The 22,002-nt window shown below is 42.9% G+C and overlaps 1 protein-coding gene across 4 annotated transcripts in view; it reads left to right on the top strand.

Annotated features, from left to right (window-relative positions):
* Nucleotides 1–21,390, top strand: part of SSR1 (signal sequence receptor subunit 1) — a 40,569-nt gene extending 19,179 nt beyond the window's left edge. For 2 of the 4 annotated variants that reach the window (XM_032424818.1, XM_032424817.1), the window contains one exon: nucleotides 4,906–7,249. In XM_032424818.1, coding sequence (XP_032280709.1) covers nucleotides 4,906–4,973 — 68 coding nt within the window. In that variant the 3' untranslated portion in view covers nucleotides 4,974–7,249. Of the gene's footprint in view, nucleotides 1–4,905; nucleotides 7,250–19,729 lie in introns of those variants that run through there. The other 2 variants (XM_032424814.1, XM_032424816.1) reach the window with 2 other exon arrangements.
* The last annotated feature ends 612 nt before the right edge of the window (nucleotides 21,391–22,002 follow it).

The following is a 22,002-nucleotide window of genomic DNA, read 5'->3' as shown; positions in this document are numbered from 1 at the left end:
GTGGTTTCAGAAATATCCTTTACAACTGGTTTTTCCAATATAGGATGATGCATTGCGTCTGGTGGTTCTGTCTTAATTCCCTTTTAATGTATAGCAGCTCAAGAGATTGGCCACTTGACCTGTGGAAAGTGGCTTCTCAAACTTTAATATGTGTACAGATCATTTGAAAATCTTGTTATGGTGCAGGTTCAGTTTCCGGTGCTCTAGGCTAGGGCCTAAATGTTGGTGTTTCTAGCAGGCTCCCAGATGATGCCAGTGCTGCTGACCCGTTTATTACCCTGAGGAATGAGACTCGAGAAAGTCCCATGTTCCAGATTTCTCTGATTGTTTTCTCGTGCCTTTTAGTTAAAATTTCTTTAACTTGGAAGATAAATCTATAGGTTTGATTAGATTGAATCATTTTTGGCTGATAGCATATATCAAAAGTACTTCTCCCTGCATCACATCAGGAAACAGTATCTGATTGTCCCATCATTCATGATGCTAAATTGAGCAGTAGATTAGGGTAGTAGCCACATGATCTTCCCACGTAACCAGGAAAGGGTGGTTGTTTCTGCTTGCAACCTACAAGTTATCTCTGATACTACTTTGGCATCACACAGATATCCAGTTCTGTAAACCATTCACCAGTTGATAATCCTTTCATGAATCAGTAATGTTTCAGAAGTTGTAAGTGATGATTTTTAATTGAAATTTCTTTGATTTTTACTAACTGCCATTCTTCGGTGAAGTAGAGCTGTCCTTCATCAACTGGGACTTTTTGGTTACTTCATGGGAGACAGTTCCTATAGGAAAAGGAGGATAAGTGCTTAATTTTTCCCTTTATTTTCCAGTTTCCAAGAGTTAGTTTAAAAGCCACCCCAGTGTGACAAATGAGTTTTTTCTAATTTTCTCCTCTGTTTTTTGATCATGTATAAACTCAGTTTTTCATAGAATCAGTATATTTTAGTCAGCTGTATTCTTTTTTGATGTTCATATTGTACAGTTTTGACTACTGGTTGCCTTTTTATGCTTGATCTCAACCAAAAGGCTGAGAAGGGTTTACTGATCGCCTTTTTTGAACCGCTTCCAATCTTACCCTTTGGATCTTTGAATGATCCCTTCCTTGCTGGCTCAACAAGATAATCTAGACATTTTGTGCTTGCTCTAAGCATGGAGCAAGCTGTTTCTCCAAGGACTCCTGGATATTAGAAATGAAAATCTAGACTTTAGGAATGTCATTGATACTGGATGACATTGTTTCTAAGTCCATTCTGTGAACTGAGCTAGACAATACATATTTTTTCAAATCCTGAAATCATACTGATTTTCAGTTCAATTTTAATAATATTTTTACTTAATTTTGTATGCTTGTATTTTGTTTCTCTTAACACTTGATTTCTTACTGCAGTAGTTCTCAAACTGGCACTCCCCAGAACCACCTAGCCAGCTTCTTACCCTTGCTAGGCCCCACCCCCTAGAATTTCCAACCTAGTAGGTTTGGGTTAGGCCCAAGGATTTGCTAATCCATGTTCTCAGGTGATTTTTGAGGCTGCTGGTCCAGACCATACTTTGAGAACCACCCTTTGAACATGATTTTCTTAGAGTAAAGGTGTTGAGCCAAATTGAAGATAATTTAGGAAAAAATAGCCAGCTCTTTCAAAGATAAGACATGTGCTTTGCATATTTGAGGACAGAATGGAGAAAACCAAGAGAAATTTTGAAGATAATGGAGCAGGAGGTATGCATGGTAGTGGAAGTCTCTCGGGCTTCTAGGAATTTTGGAGAGGGGTAGTGTGAGGACAAATAGGTTTCAGGGGCCACTGATAATTTGGCAAGAGATTTTTCTCGTCTCTGTCTCACTCATCAGAATGTAAAGGAAGGAGGGGTGGTTTGAAATGATTTGAGCCTGTTACTAATACATTTTTTCCTGATATGTTTTGCATTTCAGATTAGGGTGCTTCCGTTTCCCTCAAGTCTTTTTAACTGTAAATGACAGGTTAGGTGATTTTAATAGAAAATTATAGGTCTTTTGTTTAATACTAGTGTTTTAAGTGTATACATAAGGCAACCTTAATCAGAAACTTATAAAGGTGGAAGTCTTTCATGTAATTTGACTTTCTTTTAACTCGGGGATCCATTAGAAAGCTTGCAATTTTTATCTCATTAATTAAAAAAATCCATCTGTCGGCTACTTATATAGTATGACTCCCCCAGGTGTGATAGGAAATGGGATAGATTGTGCAGTCTGAGGGGCGGGGTGAGGGACTAGTTTAAGTTTCTGCTAACCTTTTGCCTTTGTCTTTTCTAAAAATGAAAAAAGTTGCAGTTTTTCCACAATTGGGTGGCTTTCTGTAACATCTTTCTTTTAAAAGGGCAGGGTGGGCATTTTCAGATCTGCCCCATTTACTGAATCTCATTAACATCATGTTCCAGTGTTTTTTGTTCTTTCAGTTAAGTGATTTCTTGTTTCATATAGTTTAAGCTTTGTTCTTAAAAGCTAAAATATTTTGGCCTTAAATAATATGTTAGGTTTTTTTAAAAATAGTTTTTTAGGGTTTTTGGTGGGCAAGTGGTAAGAGGGGGTTTGTTTTTTCTTTGGCCCAAAAGCCTCGTTACACACATCTGTTACTGTTTTTTGCTGAAGTAAAATGCTGCTTGAGGCCCTTGAGGAATTTGGAGCCATTTTCCCAAAAGCCAAATGACTCCAGAATGCTATCTTACTCTGTTTCTCATTTATCTGCTTCTCTCTGCTGTGCTGAGCAGGTGATGGAGGTTTTTAGACTCACTGTTAAGTTAGGCAGAGTTGGCTGCCTTCCTGGAGTCCAGTTGGTATGTGTTGAAACAGGCCTTGCAGGTCCTCGGCGGCTCTTTTCATGTATTCCCCTACTTAAACCTCTGCTACAGGTGGTTGAAATTGTGAAGTGCTGATTACTGACTTCAGTCTGCGTAGGAACTGCTACCTTCACACAGATGGCTAGTCAATTCTTTTTTTTTTTTTTTTTGTTAGAACAACTCAGCAAAATAAAATTCGGTTTATTGTTGGGCAACATTGTTTCACACATACATCAAACAGGCCAAAAAAAATAAACAGCAACTTCATAGACAAAAAAGGAAAACAAAGAAACCTTTTATCTTTGGCCTTTTTAACCATCTCATACAAACCAACTACTTATAGTACAGCTAAGTACATACACAAAAAAAGTTACTGGAATGCTCGGAATAAGATTGTTTTTTTGTTGTTTTGCTTTTTTTTTTTTACAAGGTCTTTTTTCTCCTTTGAGATTATAATGAACATGGTCACACCACAAGTAAAGTCAGAAGTAGGATGACTAGACAACAACAAAAAAAATGGCTGTTCAATTCTAAAGTAATTTTGGGGGCACCTGGGTGGCCCAGTCGGTTAAGTGTCTGCCTTCGGCTTGGGTCATGATCTCAGGGTCCTGGGATTGAGCCCCACGTCAGGCTTCCTGCTCAGCGGGGAGTCTCCTTTTCCCTCTCCCTCTGCTGCTCCCCCTGCGTGTGCTCTTGCTCTCTCAAATAAATAATCTTAAAAAAATAAATAATGTACATTTTGAGGAGTGCCTGGGTTGGTTAAACATCTGACTCTTGATCTCAGCTCAGGTCTTGATCTCAGTTTGAGCCCCACGTGGAGCCTACTTAAAGTACTTTCTGAATCCTCAAAGATCATATTCAGTGTATTGTTTATTTTAAAATATCTAGTAATTGGTCAGTTGCATAAAGGCAGTAGTTTTAGTCTAACCTTTCTGAAATCTGATGAAAGTTGTAGGCTTTCTCCATCAGAAAAATGCTTCTATGCTCAATTTTGGGTGAGTTGAGCCCCCCCAAACACATCATTAACTAACCTATCTTAATAAAGTACTGAGGTCAGTTTTCATGTGATTTACAGACTCAGTCTTAATATTTCATAGTCACTAACTCTAAAGCATATTTTTTAAAAAGAATTTAGCTGCTAAATATTCTTGATAAACATTTACTCTATATTTTTAAAATACAGTTATGGTGATCTGGCAATTTTAGAAAATAAAAATTAAGATCTTCTAGGTAAATTTTTTTTTTTATACCCATTGTTCATGAAATGCTTACAAAATTAACCCCATACTTTTGGTGTTAAATATTTTTTCCAGCCCTTTTTTTTTTTTTTAAAGCTGGAAAACTGATTATAATTTGTAGCTTGTACCACAAAGGGCTTAACTTCCTAATATGTAAAGTGCTCCTAGAAATAAAAGTAGTGGTCAGAGAAGAAGATATCCTTACTGAAAGAAACATAGGTGACTCCTTGTACTGGATAGGAGTAGAAACTCACCACCAATTTAGCTTTTGTTTAATAAAACCCACTAGGAATCTAATGTAAGGAGATAAGAAGAAAAAAGTATACAAAGTAGGCTTGTGTATGCAGGATGGTTTGGTTCTGTCTAAAAATTTCCTTTAACCTGCTGTTCGTTCCAGCTAAATTTATGAAATTGCCAAAAATTATGCAAACTGCATGGCTGCATTTATAAATATTAATTTGTAGCCAGTATAGGTGTTTTTAAGCTGCAAATTTCATACCTTTGACACTATTTCTAAAGCATTTACTTATGCACATATAAACATATTAAATTGTAGAATTTAAGATTTTGCTTGGTGGCTTCAGGATTCGAGTAATTGAGATTAAACCTTTTCCCACCCTGATCACACAAAGTTTCATTTGAATTGAGTTACTCTTGAAGGATTATTTTAAAGTTTAGTTTAACAACTTATACTAGATAAGAGGCATTTATTACTAGGGTATTTTTTGCATGTGTGTGTGTGTTTTTTTTTTTTTTTAACTTAGTGGTAAAGTTGAAGAAAAATGCCTTTTAAAGGTCTTTTGAATCCATCATATTTACAGTAAGCAAGTTAAAACTTTCTCTTTTCTTCCAGATAAAGCTTCACCAAGAAGGTTGCCCAGGAAACGGGCACAGAAGAGATCAGTGGGATCTGATGAGTAAATGTCCCTTTGTGCAACAATTCAGTCTTTACTTAACCTGCCCTAATGTTTTTCGGCCTGATGGGAGTTAGTGCAGAGAAGCCATATCACCATAGAAGGCAACTACTGCTTATGTGTGGACTGAGCCATCAGAGTCTGTGGCGATAATATTACTGAAAATGCACTGCATTCATTTTTCTAAAGTAACAAATTTGGGTTTTTTTAAGCCATTAAAATCTATGTGTGTGCGTGTGTATGTCTGTGAGCAGTTGGTGTTACCAGAATCATTGTTGAACTACCTGAAGCCTGCCTTTAGAATACTAAATATAATGCTGTTGTCTCTTTTTGACATTTCTGATATTTCCCCCAAAACTCAATATTTGTCCAATATGATGGTCAATGTCCTGCCTTAGACTGTTTTAAAGAAAACAGTTTGTTTCTTTCTTAGAATTGCTCAAATCCATTTGGTGGCGCAAATTAGTATTTTGTTATTGTTGCTGTTTTACAACTAGTATTCTAAAGGCACAAACAGGAGTAGCTGCTTTTTAGCAGTAGAACTGTTTTGGTATTTTGCTGCTGTTTACTATAATGCGCACCTTCAGAAAACTTCCCAAATGAGTCCAAGGAATTTGGGGATTTCTAGCAACAAAATTGTGAAGCATGAGAATTCTGATTTTGATATATAAAACCACCTCACCCTCTTTTTCTTTTTTTACCTTTTTTTTTTTTTTTTTAAAGAAACTGGTACATTTGTGGGACCTGAGTTGTGTTATCCATTGTTGTTTTATTTCTGACCCACTTAGTTCTTTTTGTTTTTTTTTAAGAGATCATATTTTTTCCTTAATAGTATCTTGCTTGAGAAAAATTGCCTTTGTCTATAGACTAAGCAAAAAGTCAGTTTATAGGGGCAGAGATATATTACAAGTAATACTAATCTGTAAAAAAAAAAAAAAGTTGGCTATTTTTTTAAGTAGTTAACCAATTGGTTTTTATCTAATCTTTTGGGTATTTTGTTCAGAAAAACTTTTTTTAGTTAATCTGAAGAATTCCAAAATTTTAAGCACTTAAGATCTCAGAACCAAAATTAAATTGGACTTTATAAAATCCTGTTAGAGTCACTCTTGTCCTAGGTAGTAAATTAAGTTTGGCGTTATTGTCAGACTGGATAAAGGGTAAAGTAAAATAGTATGAACAGATAAGAGGCCTTTCCCCTCTGTTTTTAAGCCATATTCTCCCACATATATTTTGTAAAGAAATCGTAAATGAAATTCTAGTGGCTATTTAATTCCTGATCTGTCTTAATACAATGAACTGGCCCCTCCCCCCATGTCTTTATAATCCTCACCCGTGCCCACATGAAACCACAGCAAAACAAGACACACAAAAAATCTTACCAAGTTCTTTAAGTATTTAAACATCTGAGCCAAAGCCTATGACAATAGAATAGAAGTTATTGTTGTATAGTTGTTAATCTCTTTGCAAGTAGGGGCTAAGGTGTCAAATTATCTATATTGGCATTGCTGAACTATAAACATTCTATACCTGTAATATAAAGTGTTTGAGTTTTTAATTGGGCTGTATGATCAGTAGCTTATTTTGAAAAAGCTCTATGAGCTGTAAAAACTGCATGTTTTTTGTTTAATGTAATATAGGAGACCCTCCTATATTCCTTCTCAAGGAATATATTTCAAAACATTGTTTTGTGAATTCCTAAGTTTGTGAAACTATTAGAACATAAGGCAGTGAGGTGTAATTACAAAATTTAAATGGTTTCTAGACCGTTTCCTGGAGTACTTGGTGGTACTTAGGCACTAGCAAAGCCACACTGAGTTACAGGTGCCGGCCCTTCTGACTCCTAAGGAATTTGCCTTACATGCTGGCCTTTCCACTGCTGAGGTTCATATTAGTGCCTCAGAAATCCTTTGTCACGTTTTATTTTTTAGCATCCATTGGGAACAGTTGAAAACTTAAATCCTCACCTGCCAGGGTCTTCTATACTATCAGTATGTGTTTAGCAGAAAACTAACTCCGTAATGAATGGAATTCAATTCCACACATGGTTTGTTCAAGCACACTTAATAAGTAGCCTATTTTTTAAATGTCTTTTTTAAATGTAAATATTTGGATGAAGTTTTTAAAGTTTGTTTTGATATATTCATTTGCTACACCAACCATGGTTTCAGAATTCACCTTTTGAGCTAATTGGTTTCCGAATCTGTAAAATGAACCAAGAATCTTGTGTATGAAACCTGTCATGCAGACATGTGAGAATAATGTGTTGATAAAGCATGGATCTTGCTTTGGTTGTATAGCTTCATCATTCATTTCACGGTCTTATGTAGTGAGTGACTTTTCAGACTACCCCTGCCCTCTGAAGTGTTGTCTGAGCAGGGTGGGGGGGTGGGAATGGGACCTGCAAGATCCTGAGGAAGATAGAAGTCAGAAGAAAAGGAACATAGACTTGATTTTAGTAGTTTTTAATTTTAAGTAAGTTTCAGAAAATAGTGACTTTGATAGGAGGAAAAGGCAAATTTAGATCTTAAAAAAAAAAAAACCCGACATTAAAAAGCCACTGCCTTAAAGGTGTATTTGCAGTGCATTAGGCTATAATTGTCTTTGCCTATGTTGTGGAGTAGTTAATGGTGGTAATGTGACCTTGAAATCTTTGTTTAATGACTTAACATTATTTTGGAGGTACAGTAGTAGGTAAATGTAATATGTCAGTCTCTCATACAGTATTCATCTTTTTTGGTACAATAATAGCCATACCCTTGGTTGGAAGAAAAAAGAAACTTGGTTAGTGCATTTAAATAATGATGTAATTTTTAATTTTTTTTTTTTTTTTTTACCTTGAACTTGGCAATACACATTGTCTCTCACCAGGATTTTGATAGGTTACAATCCTTGGTTTTTCCTTATTTTAGTTCCAAAATTAGATGTTAGCTTAAATTTAAAAATTTAAATCTGTATTTCCAGGTACACTTGAAATAATTTGCCACACTTTTGGACAGCATCATTTATAGCTGTAAAATAATACATTTGTTACAGTTTTACTAAATAAAATCCTACTTTGAACTAATATTTCCAGCTTAGTGAAAAGCAGCCTGACCTGTCAGCCCCTCACTACTAGCATAAAGCGGAATATTCGGATAGTACGAGGCAAGAACAGAACTGACCTGCAAACTTCTCAACAGTTTCTTTAGGCCTCTTAGAGAACTGTACCCGTTAATATTTGTATGATTTTATTCTTTGTTTACACAAAAGCCTAGACTTTCATAGTAATTAATTCTATATGTAATCTGAAGTTCTGGAGTTTTCCCTTTTTCAGACTTGGGAATTATTTCTTGAGGTTCTGGTACCATTCAGCAGCTTTTTTAAAGGCAGTAGAAAAGGAACTCATTTATTAAACATCAGCCGTGGATTGTGTTCTCTTGGGCCTTTCCATTCATCTTCTAATAAACCTTCACAGCAACTGAAGGAAGGTGATTCTCACTTTATAGATGGAAAAAACAAAACCTCCTGAATTTAAGTAGCTTGTGCAAGGTGTTACATATTGAATTTAGATTCAGAGCTATTTTTTTTTTTTTTTAATTCATTTTTTGACAGAGAGACAGAGAGGGAACATAAGCAGGGGGAGTGGGAGAGGGAGAAGCAGGCTTCCAGCTGAGTAGCGAGCCCAATGCGGGGCTCGATCCCAGGACCCTGGGATCATGACCCGAGCCGAAGGCAGACGCTTAACGACTGAGCCACCCAGGTGCCCCTCAGAGCTATTTCTAAAACTCCCACATTCTTTCCCCTGCACCATGTTTAAGATGGAAATTTTATAAAACCAAGCATTTGGGCAGCTTAAAAATACTTGGTTTTCCAGAATTCAGCAACTGAAAAGTTCCAATAAACTCAGTACTTAATATACTATATCTTTACTTGTACTATACAGTAGTATATAAATGCCACTCAACTCCAGAATACTATAAAATAACCCCAAAGAGTCTTCTGAGCTGTTACAAATCGATTTGTGTGTTTGGTGTATGCATATAATTTGAAATTTTTTATATAATTCAGTTATCCACAGTACCCTATTTAACCTTGATAATGACACCTTTAAATACCCTTGATTAACAAAATCATGGTCTTCAAAAACATTTTAAGATTGGTATGCTAGTTTGGCTGGATTTTCAAGTTTTAAAGGGTTGAAGATTCATCTTCATGTTAAAAGATGAGAGTGAAGTACAGTTGACCCCTGAACAACGGGTTTGAACTGCATGGGTCCACTTATACATGGATTTTTTTCAATAAGTACAGTTCTGTAAATGTATTTCCTCTTACGATTTTCTTAATCTTTTCTAGCTTTATTGTAGTGATATCGTATATAATACATATACAAAATGTGTGTTGATCAACTATATTATTGGTAATGGTTCTGGTCAACAGTAGGCTATTAGTAGTTATGTTTTTGAGGAGTCAAAAGTTGTATGTGGATTTCTGACTGCGCCGGGATCCGCACCCCGAAGCCCGCATTCAAGGGTCAACTGTACTCGTTCTTGGGTTATACAGCTACACAAAACTGGGATTGTAGATTAGGCTTCTGTCTTCTTTCTGTTCAAGTGTGGATTTCCCTTAAGAGGCACCATGGAGCATTAGAAAAGAAAATCCAGTATCCTCTAGAAAACTTGAAGATCAACCCTTACGTAGATTTTTGTTATAGTACCTGTGACGATCTGTCACCTTAGGTGATATGTCTGTCTCTCTGTGGACCGTGAGTTCTGCATCTTATTTGCATTTTATCCCCAGTTTCTAGCTTGCAGTTTTCATGTGGAAGCCTTATCACAAGTGTTTAAAGAAAGAGAAAATGTGGGCCAGTTTTCTTTGTCATTCTTCCATGGGATTGTGTTTAGAAGTGTTCCTGGTGATAACCCAGTATCATTGGCAATTCTGTGAGGTTGAACAAAGATGGTATGGTTTGCTAGCCTTTGGATTGGGAATATAGTCCACCCTGCCCACTAAAGTGTGACCTTGAGAGGGCAGCTCATCTGTGGAGTCTTGATGTGTTCTTTTTAAATTGAGAGATACTTGAAGTGTCCCAAATTGATTGTTACCTACAAACCCTTAATACAGTGTTATTGAATGATTCTTAAATTTAGTTAGCAAACCCAGAAAGAACTAAGGTATGTAATGGACTCCTCTGTGGCTGCCTGGATTCAAATTCCAGCTCTCTTAGTTAGAGTCAAGTTACATCATCTCATTGACTTCAGTTTTGGGTGCCTACCTTTTAGAGTTGTTAGCCGTTCAGAACTTTGCCTGGCGCATCAGAAGCTACGTAAGTGATTGCTACTGCTGTTGTAAAGCTCCATACTGTTGTAACATCCCGGGAAGCATATGAGTGGGAGGTGTACATGGTACTTTTTGGACTTCAACATGGATAGTAGTCAAATTCTGTAGAGGAAAGCTAAATAGTGGTATTTTTTTTTAGCTAAAGAGTGAAAGTCTTAAGATGGACATGTAATGTGGCTAGCTCTCTGGATATAATAAGGAACCAGAGCAATAGGGCCGCTAAGGGGGGTTTTATTGTAACTATTCGAGCCTGCCCATCAAACTGAGAATTACCTTTTTCAGAGCACTTGGGGCGGTTGCCATGTTCTCCAGCGATGGTGCTGCTACTCCAAACGTTTTTTTAAATTCCTCCCAGAGTTTCTTTGAGCTTCACACAGAGCTACCCAAAGAGGATCAGTCTTATTTGTGTATTTTCAGAAATCCATTTGATCATCTATCTTACATTTGTCAAAATAGGTGCTGAGGTTCTAAAAGCATGTTAGAAAGGAGTGTGGGAAATATTTTCATCAAGCATAGTGTTCACATTGAGCAGGTACATCAAACATCTGCTCTGTGTTCTACCACACACGTTCTTATTCAATCCTCACAACTACCCCAGCTAACCCCATTATCCATGATGCAACCACTTCAAGGAGCCCAGAGGCACCCATGGTGCAGATTTGGTCCATTGCTGTCTCCAGCTTTGTTGGAACAAGACCTGTGAATCTTCGGACAGGGAGCACCTTCACATTCACACACAAAATCTACCTACCTGTGTTCTAGTTGCATCGCTTAGGATTTGCTTGATATTTTCTCTGAGGTAGATACCTTCTTATTTTCTTGTGCTATCACAGCCAAAAGTCAAGATAGATTTATCAATACTCTGGACAGTGGCTCTTTTAAGAGGACCTGTTGCCATCATCCGAGGTAAAAGATTTAAAGTCGTTGGTCCTCAGTACACATAAAAACAGGACTTCATCCCTTGAACTCTCCTGAGCAGTTTATTATTAGAGTCACGTGTATTTTAAGGTCTTGTATTTAATACCTCAAACTGCTCATAATTGAGTGAGCTTTTCATGGCTAAAAATCGTGGTTATGTATCTCCATTCGCCACTGCAAGCTGCCGGCACTGTGTGTCTCCACTCAGCAGGAAGCAAGATCTAGAGCAGACTGTGGGCTGCCCGTCCTGAAGCCGTCTGCAGAGATGGGAGTGGCAGGAGGAGGACCCCGCGCGGTAGTCTGAGAGTGGCCTAGCTTGACTCCTTAGTTGAATTCCACCTGGGTAACCCACATCTGGTTTAGACTGAAGCCTCTACCTGGAAGTAATCTTTCGGGAACCACCGGTAAGATCCTGTGACCCTTTGGTCACTATGGTGACTTCTCACGTGGCTGATGGCCTGATAGTCTGGTTTCAAGGAAAAATCCTGGATGGGCTGTCTACACAAGGCGTTCAGAGCTGTTACAGGGCCTTCTTCATTGTCATCAATCCTATCTTTCAGATTCTTGAGACTTCTGTCTCCAGATGTGCACCTCCTTTCCCATCGTCCTCACCATCCATGACTTTTTTCCTTTTGTGCACACCTATACAAAAACCCTCCTGTCTTAAGTCTTTTGCAGGATACTCTTGCCCCTCTCACTGCATTCCTGTTTTGTTGTTTCCTCTCCTTGTCAAAGTATCTCTTAACGCCATTGGCTGCTTTTTCTTCACTAGGCTTTCAGTCTTTTAAATTTCTTTCTAATTAGCTTCTGTCCCAAAAACCTGTTCTCGGGATCTCATGGTTCCCTATTTGCCATCCTTCTGCACTCTGAATTCTCTGGCCTTGACTTGTGCAATTAACTCACTGACCACCAGCCCCCTCAAAAGTTCCTCTTCACTTCTGTGATGTTCTTGCCTCCTTTTCTTATTTCCACTGACTAACCCCAAACTCAGGCTCTTTGTCCTTCTCTCTGTACTCGCATTGGAGAGCTTTATCTGCTGTTTATTACCTCAGTCCTCACTTACTTTCCTGGTGCCATTCTAACTGCCTGTGACCGGTTTTCACTTAAACTTTCTATTGTAACCCCAAACAAACAAGTCACAAATGTTTATTTCCCTCCATAAATCTCCCCAATCTAACTTCTCGCCATTCTCCAGTAACATGGCTCCCATTTGTCCAATATGAAATCTTAAAAAGTCCAAGTACAGTCATTTGCACATAAGCATTTAATAAATTCTTACTAATTTTAGTTCTGCTATGAGTTAAATTAGATTGCAGTTCTCTCCACTTCATAATCTAACAATTTCAGAAATTCAGAGACCTCTGAACTCATTCATTATAGGCAAAATACCTTTGGTTACAGATAATTTCTTTTTATATTTCCTAATTCATTGCAGGAGGTCTTGGGTTTGCTATTTTAATTCTAGTGCTTTCAAACTTGGAATGTGATTTCTGGCATATTTTCATCAGGTTATTTATGACAGCTTTCTTCCTCAGGCTTTATTTGGTGGCTGTCTAAGGATGTTCTCTGGCTGTCATTCAGGACTACTTAATGAAAGTGGGCCTGATTAATCCATAACTTTTTTGTGCGCCTTTGAGAAATGTTCCTGCTCTGTGAGTATCTGGAAATCACAGTTTTTCCAGTTTGGTAAACCCAAGAGTACCCCTCTTCTTTGTTATTTCATTGGTCTAGCAAAACACACCTAAACCAGTCTGCTGTCCTGTAAAATGCATTTTTAAATTTACATATCCCTCAGTTAAAGCTGGTCTTGAAAGTATTTGTACACAGTACACCTAAAGTGGTACTGCATATTATTGCTAGGTCTTAAACGTTAGAAGCACAAAGTGAATCCGAAATACTAAGCAAAAAAAAAAAAAAAAAAGTAGTACAATATTGATCTTAATTTTCCCCTGGAATTTGTAAAAAGAAAAAAGCCTCACACATTTTCTAAAAGCTTTTAAAATTCTGACATTTCAAGTAACAAAATCTTGTTTTAGAATAAAGATGATTTAAGATGACTTTTATTTGTGCTGTTTGTCAGCTAGTTGACTTTTCAGGCGATGGTCATGAGACACCCCTCCACCCAGTACTCACACACGTATTGAGAGTTTGGGTTCCCAGAAATTGTACAGACCACATATCCTGACCTTAATTTTATTTTATTTTATTTTTTTTTTTTTTAAAGATTTTTTATTTATTTATTTGACAGAGAGAGAGACAGCGAGAGAGGGAACACAAGCAGGGGGAGTGGGAGAGGGGGAAGCGGGCTTCCTGCTGAGCAGGGAGCCCGATGCGGGGCTCGATCCCAGGACCCTGGGATCATGACCTGAGCCGAAGGCAGACGCTTAATGACTGAGCCACCCAGGCGCCCCTGACCTTAATTTTAAACATTTTTAAACAAGCAGAGAGAGGTGTCTTTGATTTAACGTCCTCATCTATGTTGACGAGTCAGTGCCTAGAATTTCCTTTTCAAGATTTTATTGTAAGCGATAGAGCTGAATAAATGTGTTCTTCATAGAAAAAGTATGGAGAGCTCCAAAAAACTTTGGAGATACAGTGTAGCTATGTAATGTTTTTAGTCTTTCCTAAAGGAAAAAATGAATCAAAAAATATTAGGACAGTAAGAACCAGCATTTTTAATTTCTTGTCCACAATGCTTGGAACACTCAGTATTAAATGTCAGATTAGTCCCAAGTCCGAAGAGCAATATACATACAAGATGCTAAAGCAGTTTTTGTGGTACGGCGGTAGATTTTATTTTTCCTTTTCAAAAATGTTCAAAATGCTTCTATTTTATAATGGAGGAAACATGTTAAATTTATCTGAGCCTCCTACAATGAGTATAATAATCACAATGGTTGTGGGCAGGTTCGCTGTAGCTCAGAAAATGAGCCAATTTAAAAACCTTGGATGTATTGTGACTTTACATATTCAGAGAAAATTAAGATTATTGGTGGAAAATCCTTGAGAGTATTTTTCCTTTTTTCCTTAAAGGAACTCCAGCTTCCCATGAGTTGTTTTTTTAAATTAATCAACTACATCTGCAGCTGAGTTTGTGCCAGGCACTGTGTTGAGTGCGGCCCCTCCTGCCCCACCCTTTGCCTCCCAGTCCCTGTGCCCACGTTGACCCAGTGAGTCCAGTCCTGCCCCTCGTCTGGCCTCCAGTCACACTCCCGTGAACATGGAGACCACCGTCGTCCACAGGGATCTGGTCCTCCCCTGCCTCTCACCCCTCCTCTGCTGCTTCCCCTGGCCCCCAGCCTTGGCCATGATTCCCTCTACCCAGGTCCCCGCCCACACGCGATCCTTGCCTGTCCGTCCTCCCCAACCCGCTCCCCTCGTCCGAGGCATCAACTCAAGCATCTGCGCCACAGCACTGTTTCCTACTGTCCATCTACCCTCACCGCTATCTGAAACTGCCTTGCTCTTCCGTTGTCTGTCACCCCCGTTTGAAGAATTGTATTTACCAGATCACCAAGTCTTAAAATAGTACCTGACACGTGACAAATGTTTTAATAAATATGAATTATTATCCCAGCCATACAGTGAAGTAGGTATATCCTCATTTTGTAAACGAGGAACCTGAATACACAAGGAACTTACTAAAAACCTCTCAGCTACTAAGTGACAAAGCTGAGACCAGAGCACAGACATGTCTGTGTCCAGAACCTTCACATGATTCTCCTGTCTCCCTCATGATAGGGAAGGTTTCCAGGTGGGAGCCCGGTCACCATTCCCCGAAAACCCAGGAGAAAATAGGTTGAATTGCTGTGCCCGAGTCTTGGCTTCATCTGTGCAGACACGACAAGACTTCCAGGCTCACGTGGCAGACAACCACACCTGGAGGGTTCTAGAGAAGAGGCCAGAATGGCCTCTTGGTTGTACATTGCAGCTCCAGCAGGAAGCATTTACCAACACAAAACTCAGGAGAATGGCAAGCAAGTGCCCAAGAGTTGCTGTAAGTGTGGCTCATGTGAAATCCCGTAGGTGAGTTCTAGAAAAGGAAGTGAAACAATAGGGAAATCTCAGCTGTAGCTTCAAAATGAAGTCAGTTCCCAAACTGTGAGTGAATCGTAACCTTAAATATTTTTTTGTTAAATTTTTTTGTATAACTTAGCAAATCACACCAAGTTGAGACAATTCAATAAGCTATCGTAGGTGTTCAGAAGCTGCTCACCAGCCATTACAAGATCACCCTGAGGAAAGACTGAAGAAGATAGAAGTACAAGCCCTGTTCAAGTAGTATTTCATGTCAAGAGACTAGCTGTGTTAAGATCCTTTTAGTTACTAAGTTTGTAATAAGGGAGTAAGTAATTACTTCTGTGTTTTGGGTTTCATAATTTTAAATCAGTAGTACTCTTCTTCTGGAATTCTCCAAATGATAGGAAAACCCTTGAAAGTGTAACCGTTATTCCCAGGCCAGCCTTGATACCTGTCTGCATGGGTGTGTTTTGCTGCCCTCTGCTGCTCACAGTTGGTACAGCAGTGAAGGGTTCCTTAGCAGGGCTGCCCGTGGCATTGCTAGAAAGGTGAAGAAGGACTGGGAAGAAGACAGACCGTTAGGCATTTTTCTCTCCCAAAGCAAACTACTGCTCCAGCCGATGCAACCCAGCCAGCCTCTGTACCCCACCCCCCACCCCAAACGAAGCATCAAATTAAAGTGAAAAATACTGCTTTTGCTAAGATGTCAATGAAATGATTCGGATTTTTAAGTTATTTGAATGATCCTGTCAGTGGCACGATGAACGCTGTACGGGACAGCCCTGTGCGTCGTCTGTGGTGCTGGCCAAGCACCCCTCTGCTTCGCCGCCAGCATGCGCACACACACACACGTTGACTTCAGCTGAACTGATCACATATTTTCACTCGGACATCCGTGCTATTGGTATTCGATTTTTTTTTTAAAGATTTTATCTATTTTACAGAGAGAGGCAGCGAGAGAGGGAACACAAGCAGGGGGAGTGGGAGAGGGAGAAGCAGGCTTCCCGTGGAGCAGGGAGCCCGATGCAGGGCACGATCCCAGGACCCCGGGATCACGACCTGAGCCGAAGGCAGATGCTCAACGACTGAGACACCCAGGCGCCCCAGTTATGCTTAATTTTTAAGTGTAGGGAAAATAAAGTACTTAAAACATGTTTGAAGCCATATGCAAAAATAGATGCTTGCTTTCAATGCTGTCAACCCTGAAGTTGCTGGGAACCCGATGTGGGACTCAAGGCTCACCCATTTAGTGGCTGGATAACCTTAGACGAGCCACTTAACTGGTCTCAGCCTGCTTCTGTAAAATGGGATAATAGTACTGGAGTTACTAGTTACTAATATTCAATGAATATTTATATAGCCCTCCCTATATGTCAAGTGTCCAGCTTTTTGCCCAGTGCAAGACTCTCTTCCGTAACCCCCTCTACGGACACCTCCGCTGGGCCAGGCGCCCACTCCCATCCTTGGACAGCTCAACTATTAGACAATTCTTTCTTCAACCCAAATCAGCCTCCTCGTGGTCTGCGTCCCAGTTCTGCTCTCCAGATGATCTTAGAAAAAAATCTGCTTGCTTTCCCTTATGATAGATAGTCCATGTATTTGAAGAGACCTTCCTTTGTTGAAAGGCATCTTTTATCCAGGTTAAAGTAAAAAGTAATAATAACCACTTCAACCTACCTGGATTTTTTTTTCTAAAATATTCCCATCATTTTTTTTTCCCAAGGGAACACTGTCTTTATTAAGATGATGGGAAACACCTAGCTACTTAAAATCTTACATGCTTGATTGAATAATGTCAAGGTCCAAAATATTTGTGATTAAGGATGGAAATAATTGCCCTTTGTTCTCTCCCTCCAAAATGCATCACTTCAACAGTTATTTGCCCTCAGGCAGCATTCGCGAATGCAATTGCCCAGAAGATTGCAGGGGCGAGGCTCGCTTAAAGCGCAGCGTTCAGGGCGTCGTCGCCAGCGCTCCGGACTCTTGCTCTGGGCTGGGGCCCAGGAATCTGTATTTGGATCATGAGCGTACCCAGTGCTCCCGCATACTGCGGCATGCCCCAGGAGAGCCAGGGGTCCCACCTGAAGGCGTTGCCCGGTGCAAAGTAATGAGCCCATCCGCCCTGTTGCCTCTGGGAGCCCCTGACCCGCTGAATGGCAGGATGGCATTCACTGTACCACAGACAGCGATGCTCTGCCAGGCCCTGCGTGCTCGCCTTCTGCTTGTACGGAGATGGGGTGCTTCACTTGCCCCTCCCTGTCGTTCCTGCCCTCTTGCTGGCTGCCCCAGCTGGTGCCCGACCCTTTGAGCACTTCCTGTGATCCAGGGACTCTTCCAGGCGTTTTACTTGTGTTCACTCGTGTCCTTGCCAGGGCCCCCTGCCCTATGAGAAAGGTTCTAATCCCATCGTGTTACAGCCAAAGAAATGGAGGCAGAGATCGAGAAAGCAAACTGCCCACTGTCACCCAGCTTTCGAGATAGTAAGGCCACCCAGGATTTGGACCCGGGCAGTGTAATGCCCCAGCACCCTGACCTCTTCTGGGGCCGTCAGAGCCACCGGCCAGACATCAGTGTCCCAAAGGCACCTCAAACTCAACACGGGAACGGGTCATTTTCCTCCCTAAACCACTTTCTCTGTCAGTGTGTCCTGTCTCAGTGGGTGTGGTCACTGCCACAGGAAACTCCCTTCGTACAGGTACCCCTCCCACCTCTTACCACTCCTCTCAGCTCAGTTCCTGCACTTGACAAGCACAGCTGCCCCACGTGTGTGTGTGGGGGGGGTTACTGGCCACTGCGCGCAGTGCTGGGACAGCTCTGACCCAGTGTCCTGCCAGGCTTAGTCCCTTCAAGCCCACCCTCCTGGGCCTCCTGGTCCCGTCGCTCTCCCCTGCTTAAAACCTTGCCACAGTTCCCCACAGCCGGCAGGACCAAGACCCAGTCCTCTACTGTTCGCCTACACCTGACCTTTGAACCTGATCTCTCACTAGTCCCGCCCTTGAACTTGGACCCCCCGGCTGAACTGCCTGTTCCCTGCGCAACCACACCCTTGCCACCTCCCGGCCCTCGCCCCAGATGGAGGATGCCGACACCCGGCCCCTTCCTGCTGGCTGAGCGCCCAGCTTGGGGTAGCCTTTCATTTTGATAGCATTTCAAACTTACAGAAAAGCTGCAAAATAGTACAAATTCCCTATGGCCTTAACCCTCACCCTGATCATTACTCGTTAACGTTCCGCCACATAGATATACATACACACATGTACACTTGTGCTGACCTGTTTGAGAGTGAATTGCAGACGTGCCCCTTTGCCCCCGAACACACCGGTGTTTATGTCCTGACTACAAACACACGCTCTTACACAACCAAATGACAGTTATCCAAGTCAGGAAATGTAACCCCGACGCGAGGTTTTCTCATCCACAAGCGGCGGTCGGCTTCACGAATTGTGTCAGGGATGCTCGTAGATCACGAGTTACGTTTAGTTGTCACGTCTCCTTAATTTCTTTTAACCTGAAACCTTCCCTCAGTCTTTCCAGACTCTTAAAGCATTCTTAAGGAGTACGGGCTTTGCAGAGTGTCCCCCAGCTAGAGCTCGTGTGCTCTGTCCTTGTGAACAGATTCAGATTCTGCCTTTTTGGCAGGAACGGCACAGAAGTGACGTGGAACCTTCTCAGTACAGTGAGTCAGGAGGCACCTACGGCTGCTGGCTTGTCCCACGACTGCCCTGTTGGTACTGATGACTTGGGAAAGGTGGGGTCTTAGTTTTTCAACCTCGGCTTTCAGGTCACCTCTTCGAAGGAAGCTTCCTTAGCCTTCCCTACTCCCCGTTCCAGGCACCCTCAGTTAGGTCTGGGGTCCCTGTTCCCTTAAGGCTGTTCAGGGCGATTTGACTGAATCCTGGTGGTGGCGTGCCTGTCCCCCGCTTTCCCCCCACCCCGCGAGCTCCGGGAGAGCAAGGACCGCCTCTTGCTCCGGGTCCAGGCCTGGCGCAGTGCAGGTGCTCCAAGTACTGCTGAGTGAATGAAAGGATGAGTGAAAGGATCCGGGAGCTGGTTCGCTTACAAAGCAAAACCCCCCCAGCTCTCTCCGCATCGGGCTTCGTGGCTTTTTCTGCGTTACTCGTGGAGCATGGCTAAGTGTTTTATTTCCGTGTACGCCGGGTTCTCACCGAAAGCATGGAAGTCTCACTAAATCCCAGTCAAGAGGCACGGTGTTTATCCTTCCTTTGGGGGACTCACAGGATGGATCAATTTAAGAAACTCTGAACCCCACGTTTAGATGTTCCCATTTGTTTCTTCCTGGGGGAAGGCTGGGCAGGGGGGAGATTCTCTGGGTCTCTGATCGGGTGAAATATTTGGCCCCAAACAAGCAGGAAGCATCTTGCGGGGGGGAAGGCGGGCGCACAGCCCTGTCACCTCTGTCCGGCCCCTCGCTGCACCGCGGGGAGGGACGTGATCCCAGGGCTGTCCTGAAGCCTCTCAGGAGGTCACTCTCTCCCTTTGTTGTTTCAGACGCAGGAGGAGGGAGACGCACTGATGCTTCATCAACCTCTCCTGTCCCCGTATCCAGGGGCCAGGGCTGCGCACTCCGCCCAGGCTGCTGCAGGAAACCCCCCCGGACATGCGGGTCCTGGAGACTGGCCATCCTTTCTGCACCGTTTTGCTCTCTGTGACACCTAGGACCGCACCAACCCTGCTCAGCTGGATCGTCCCCCGGCTCCCGCTGAAAAGTCACGGCTGGGAATGGCTGTGGGGCCAGGGCTTTGTGGCTTCTGACTAACAGCTCTTGGGTGATGTTTCTGGGTGGAGAGATCCTGGTAAATCGGGCCTCCCCTGCCAGCAGGTAGGCTGGGGGCGGGGGGACCCGCCAGCGAGGACCAGGCGAACTGTATGACCCAGGAAGCCGAGATTGCTTCAGCTCAGCTTGCTCTTTCCCCATTACATAGACGGTGACCAAGCTCAGGAGACCGGCGGCTCTGGGTGAAGGGAGCTCACCAGCCCCTGGGACAGGATGGTTGCGACACATACCTTAGCAGCTTCCAGCTTCATCTTAGGGAAATGGTCAAAGAGGAGCTGGGCCAGGAGGGGCCTCGCAGGGGGCTGGGCAACCTAGCACGCGTCAGGGCCTCCGGAGCAGGAAGCGCTGAGTAGCGCTCCCCGGGAATGCAAGTCCCCAGGCCTGATCAGTGAGTGGGGTCCCTCCACCAGCCCCGAGGCCTGCTTTCCGCGTGCTGGCGCTCCTAAGCGGCTCCCCCGGGCTCTTCCATGATGCTGACACGAATTAAGTTGAATGGCATTGAGTTGAATTGGACTGAAATAAATTGAATTGAAAGGCCTACAAACAAGTATGACTCTCTTGCTGAGTGCCAGGCCCTGGGGGAATCGCAGACTCCTAATACGGTCCCGTCCACGCCAGCGGGCCTATCGCGGTAAACACCTCTGGGGCTGGGGCTGAGAAGGGGCAGGAGGGAACGGGAGGCTCCAAGAGGAGACGCTCTTCGAGCTGAGCCTTCAAGTACAGAGTGGGGACTTCGGAGAGAAGAGGATGAAGGCCAGAAGGACATTACAGACCAGGGAGCCGAGCAGATGGTGTTTAAGGAACAGAAGAGAGAGGGCAAAGAAGCCGATGAAAGCCGTCCAGCGGAGAGAGGACACAGACATCCACGTGCACAGAGTCGCACAGAGAAAATGCCTCGCAGTCGCCCAGAACATCCCCCACGCCTAACGCAGAATCCCAGGGAGCTGGCCCAGGAATCTGCATTCTGAACCCAGCGCTACAAGTGAATTCCAAGTTTGAGACTCGCGGTCAGGGGGTGGGGGCTGAGCCTCTGCTAAGTGATCAGTTCCGGTGTCAAGTGGCTAATTGTCACACTGGGAGCAGGTCAGAACCCCCCGGGGGGCCCGTTAACACACAGATGGCTAACCCCAGCCCGAGATCCTGGGCCGGCAGGTGTGGGGTGGGGCCTGGGTATCTGCCTTGTTTGGCATATGTTCCCAGATGGGAGATGGGGTGCTTCCGGACAGCCAGTCTGAGGAGAGACCCCTCTGACAGTTCTGAGAACTCAGCCAGGCTGAAGGAAGCCCACTGGCCCTTCTGAGGCTCTGAGGAGTCAAGACAGTCACGAGATTTGGAGCATTCACATTTGATCAGATACGTCTCCTTCTTCTTTTTTTTAAAAGATTCATTTATTAGAGGGCGCCTGAGTGGCTCAGTTGGTTAAGCGACTGCCTTCGGCTCAGGTCATGATCCTGGAGTCCCAGGATCGAGTCCCGCATCGGGCTCCCTGCTCAGCGGGGAGTCTGCTTCTCCCTCTGACCCTCCCCCCTCTTATGTGCTCTCTCTCTCTCTCATTCTCGCTCTCTCAAATGAATAAATAAATAAAATCTTTAAAAAAAAAAAAGATTCATTTATTAGAGAGAAAAAACACGAGCAGGAGGGGCAGAGGAAGAGAGAGAGGGGATCCCAAGCAGACTCCCCAACTAAGCACGGAGCCCGACGTGGGGCTCGATCTCATGACCCTGAAATCATGACCTGAGTCGAAATCAAGAGTCAGACACTCAATAGACTTTGCCACCCAGGCGCCCTTCAGATGCGTCTTCTTATCTGTACTCCCATCCTCAGTTCCCCTGTGACAGAAACTTGCTTGGGCATGTGACAGACACCCCGGCCTCACTGATCCGAGGGTGGGTGAGCCTGAGCAGCCCGACGGTCCCAGCGGGGCATTCTGGGGTCTGGCGCTCAGGGCCATGCCGCCACCCAAGCTGGCCCCGCGGAGGCCTGCGGC

The sequence above is a fragment of the Phoca vitulina genome, unplaced genomic scaffold (genome assembly GCF_004348235.1).
Source record: "Phoca vitulina isolate PV1807 unplaced genomic scaffold, GSC_HSeal_1.0 scaffold31, whole genome shotgun sequence".
NCBI classification, from domain to species: domain Eukaryota; kingdom Metazoa; phylum Chordata; class Mammalia; order Carnivora; family Phocidae; genus Phoca; species Phoca vitulina.
The sequence above is the reverse complement of the archived record's forward strand: the minus strand, read 5'-3'. Positions and strand labels throughout refer to the sequence as shown.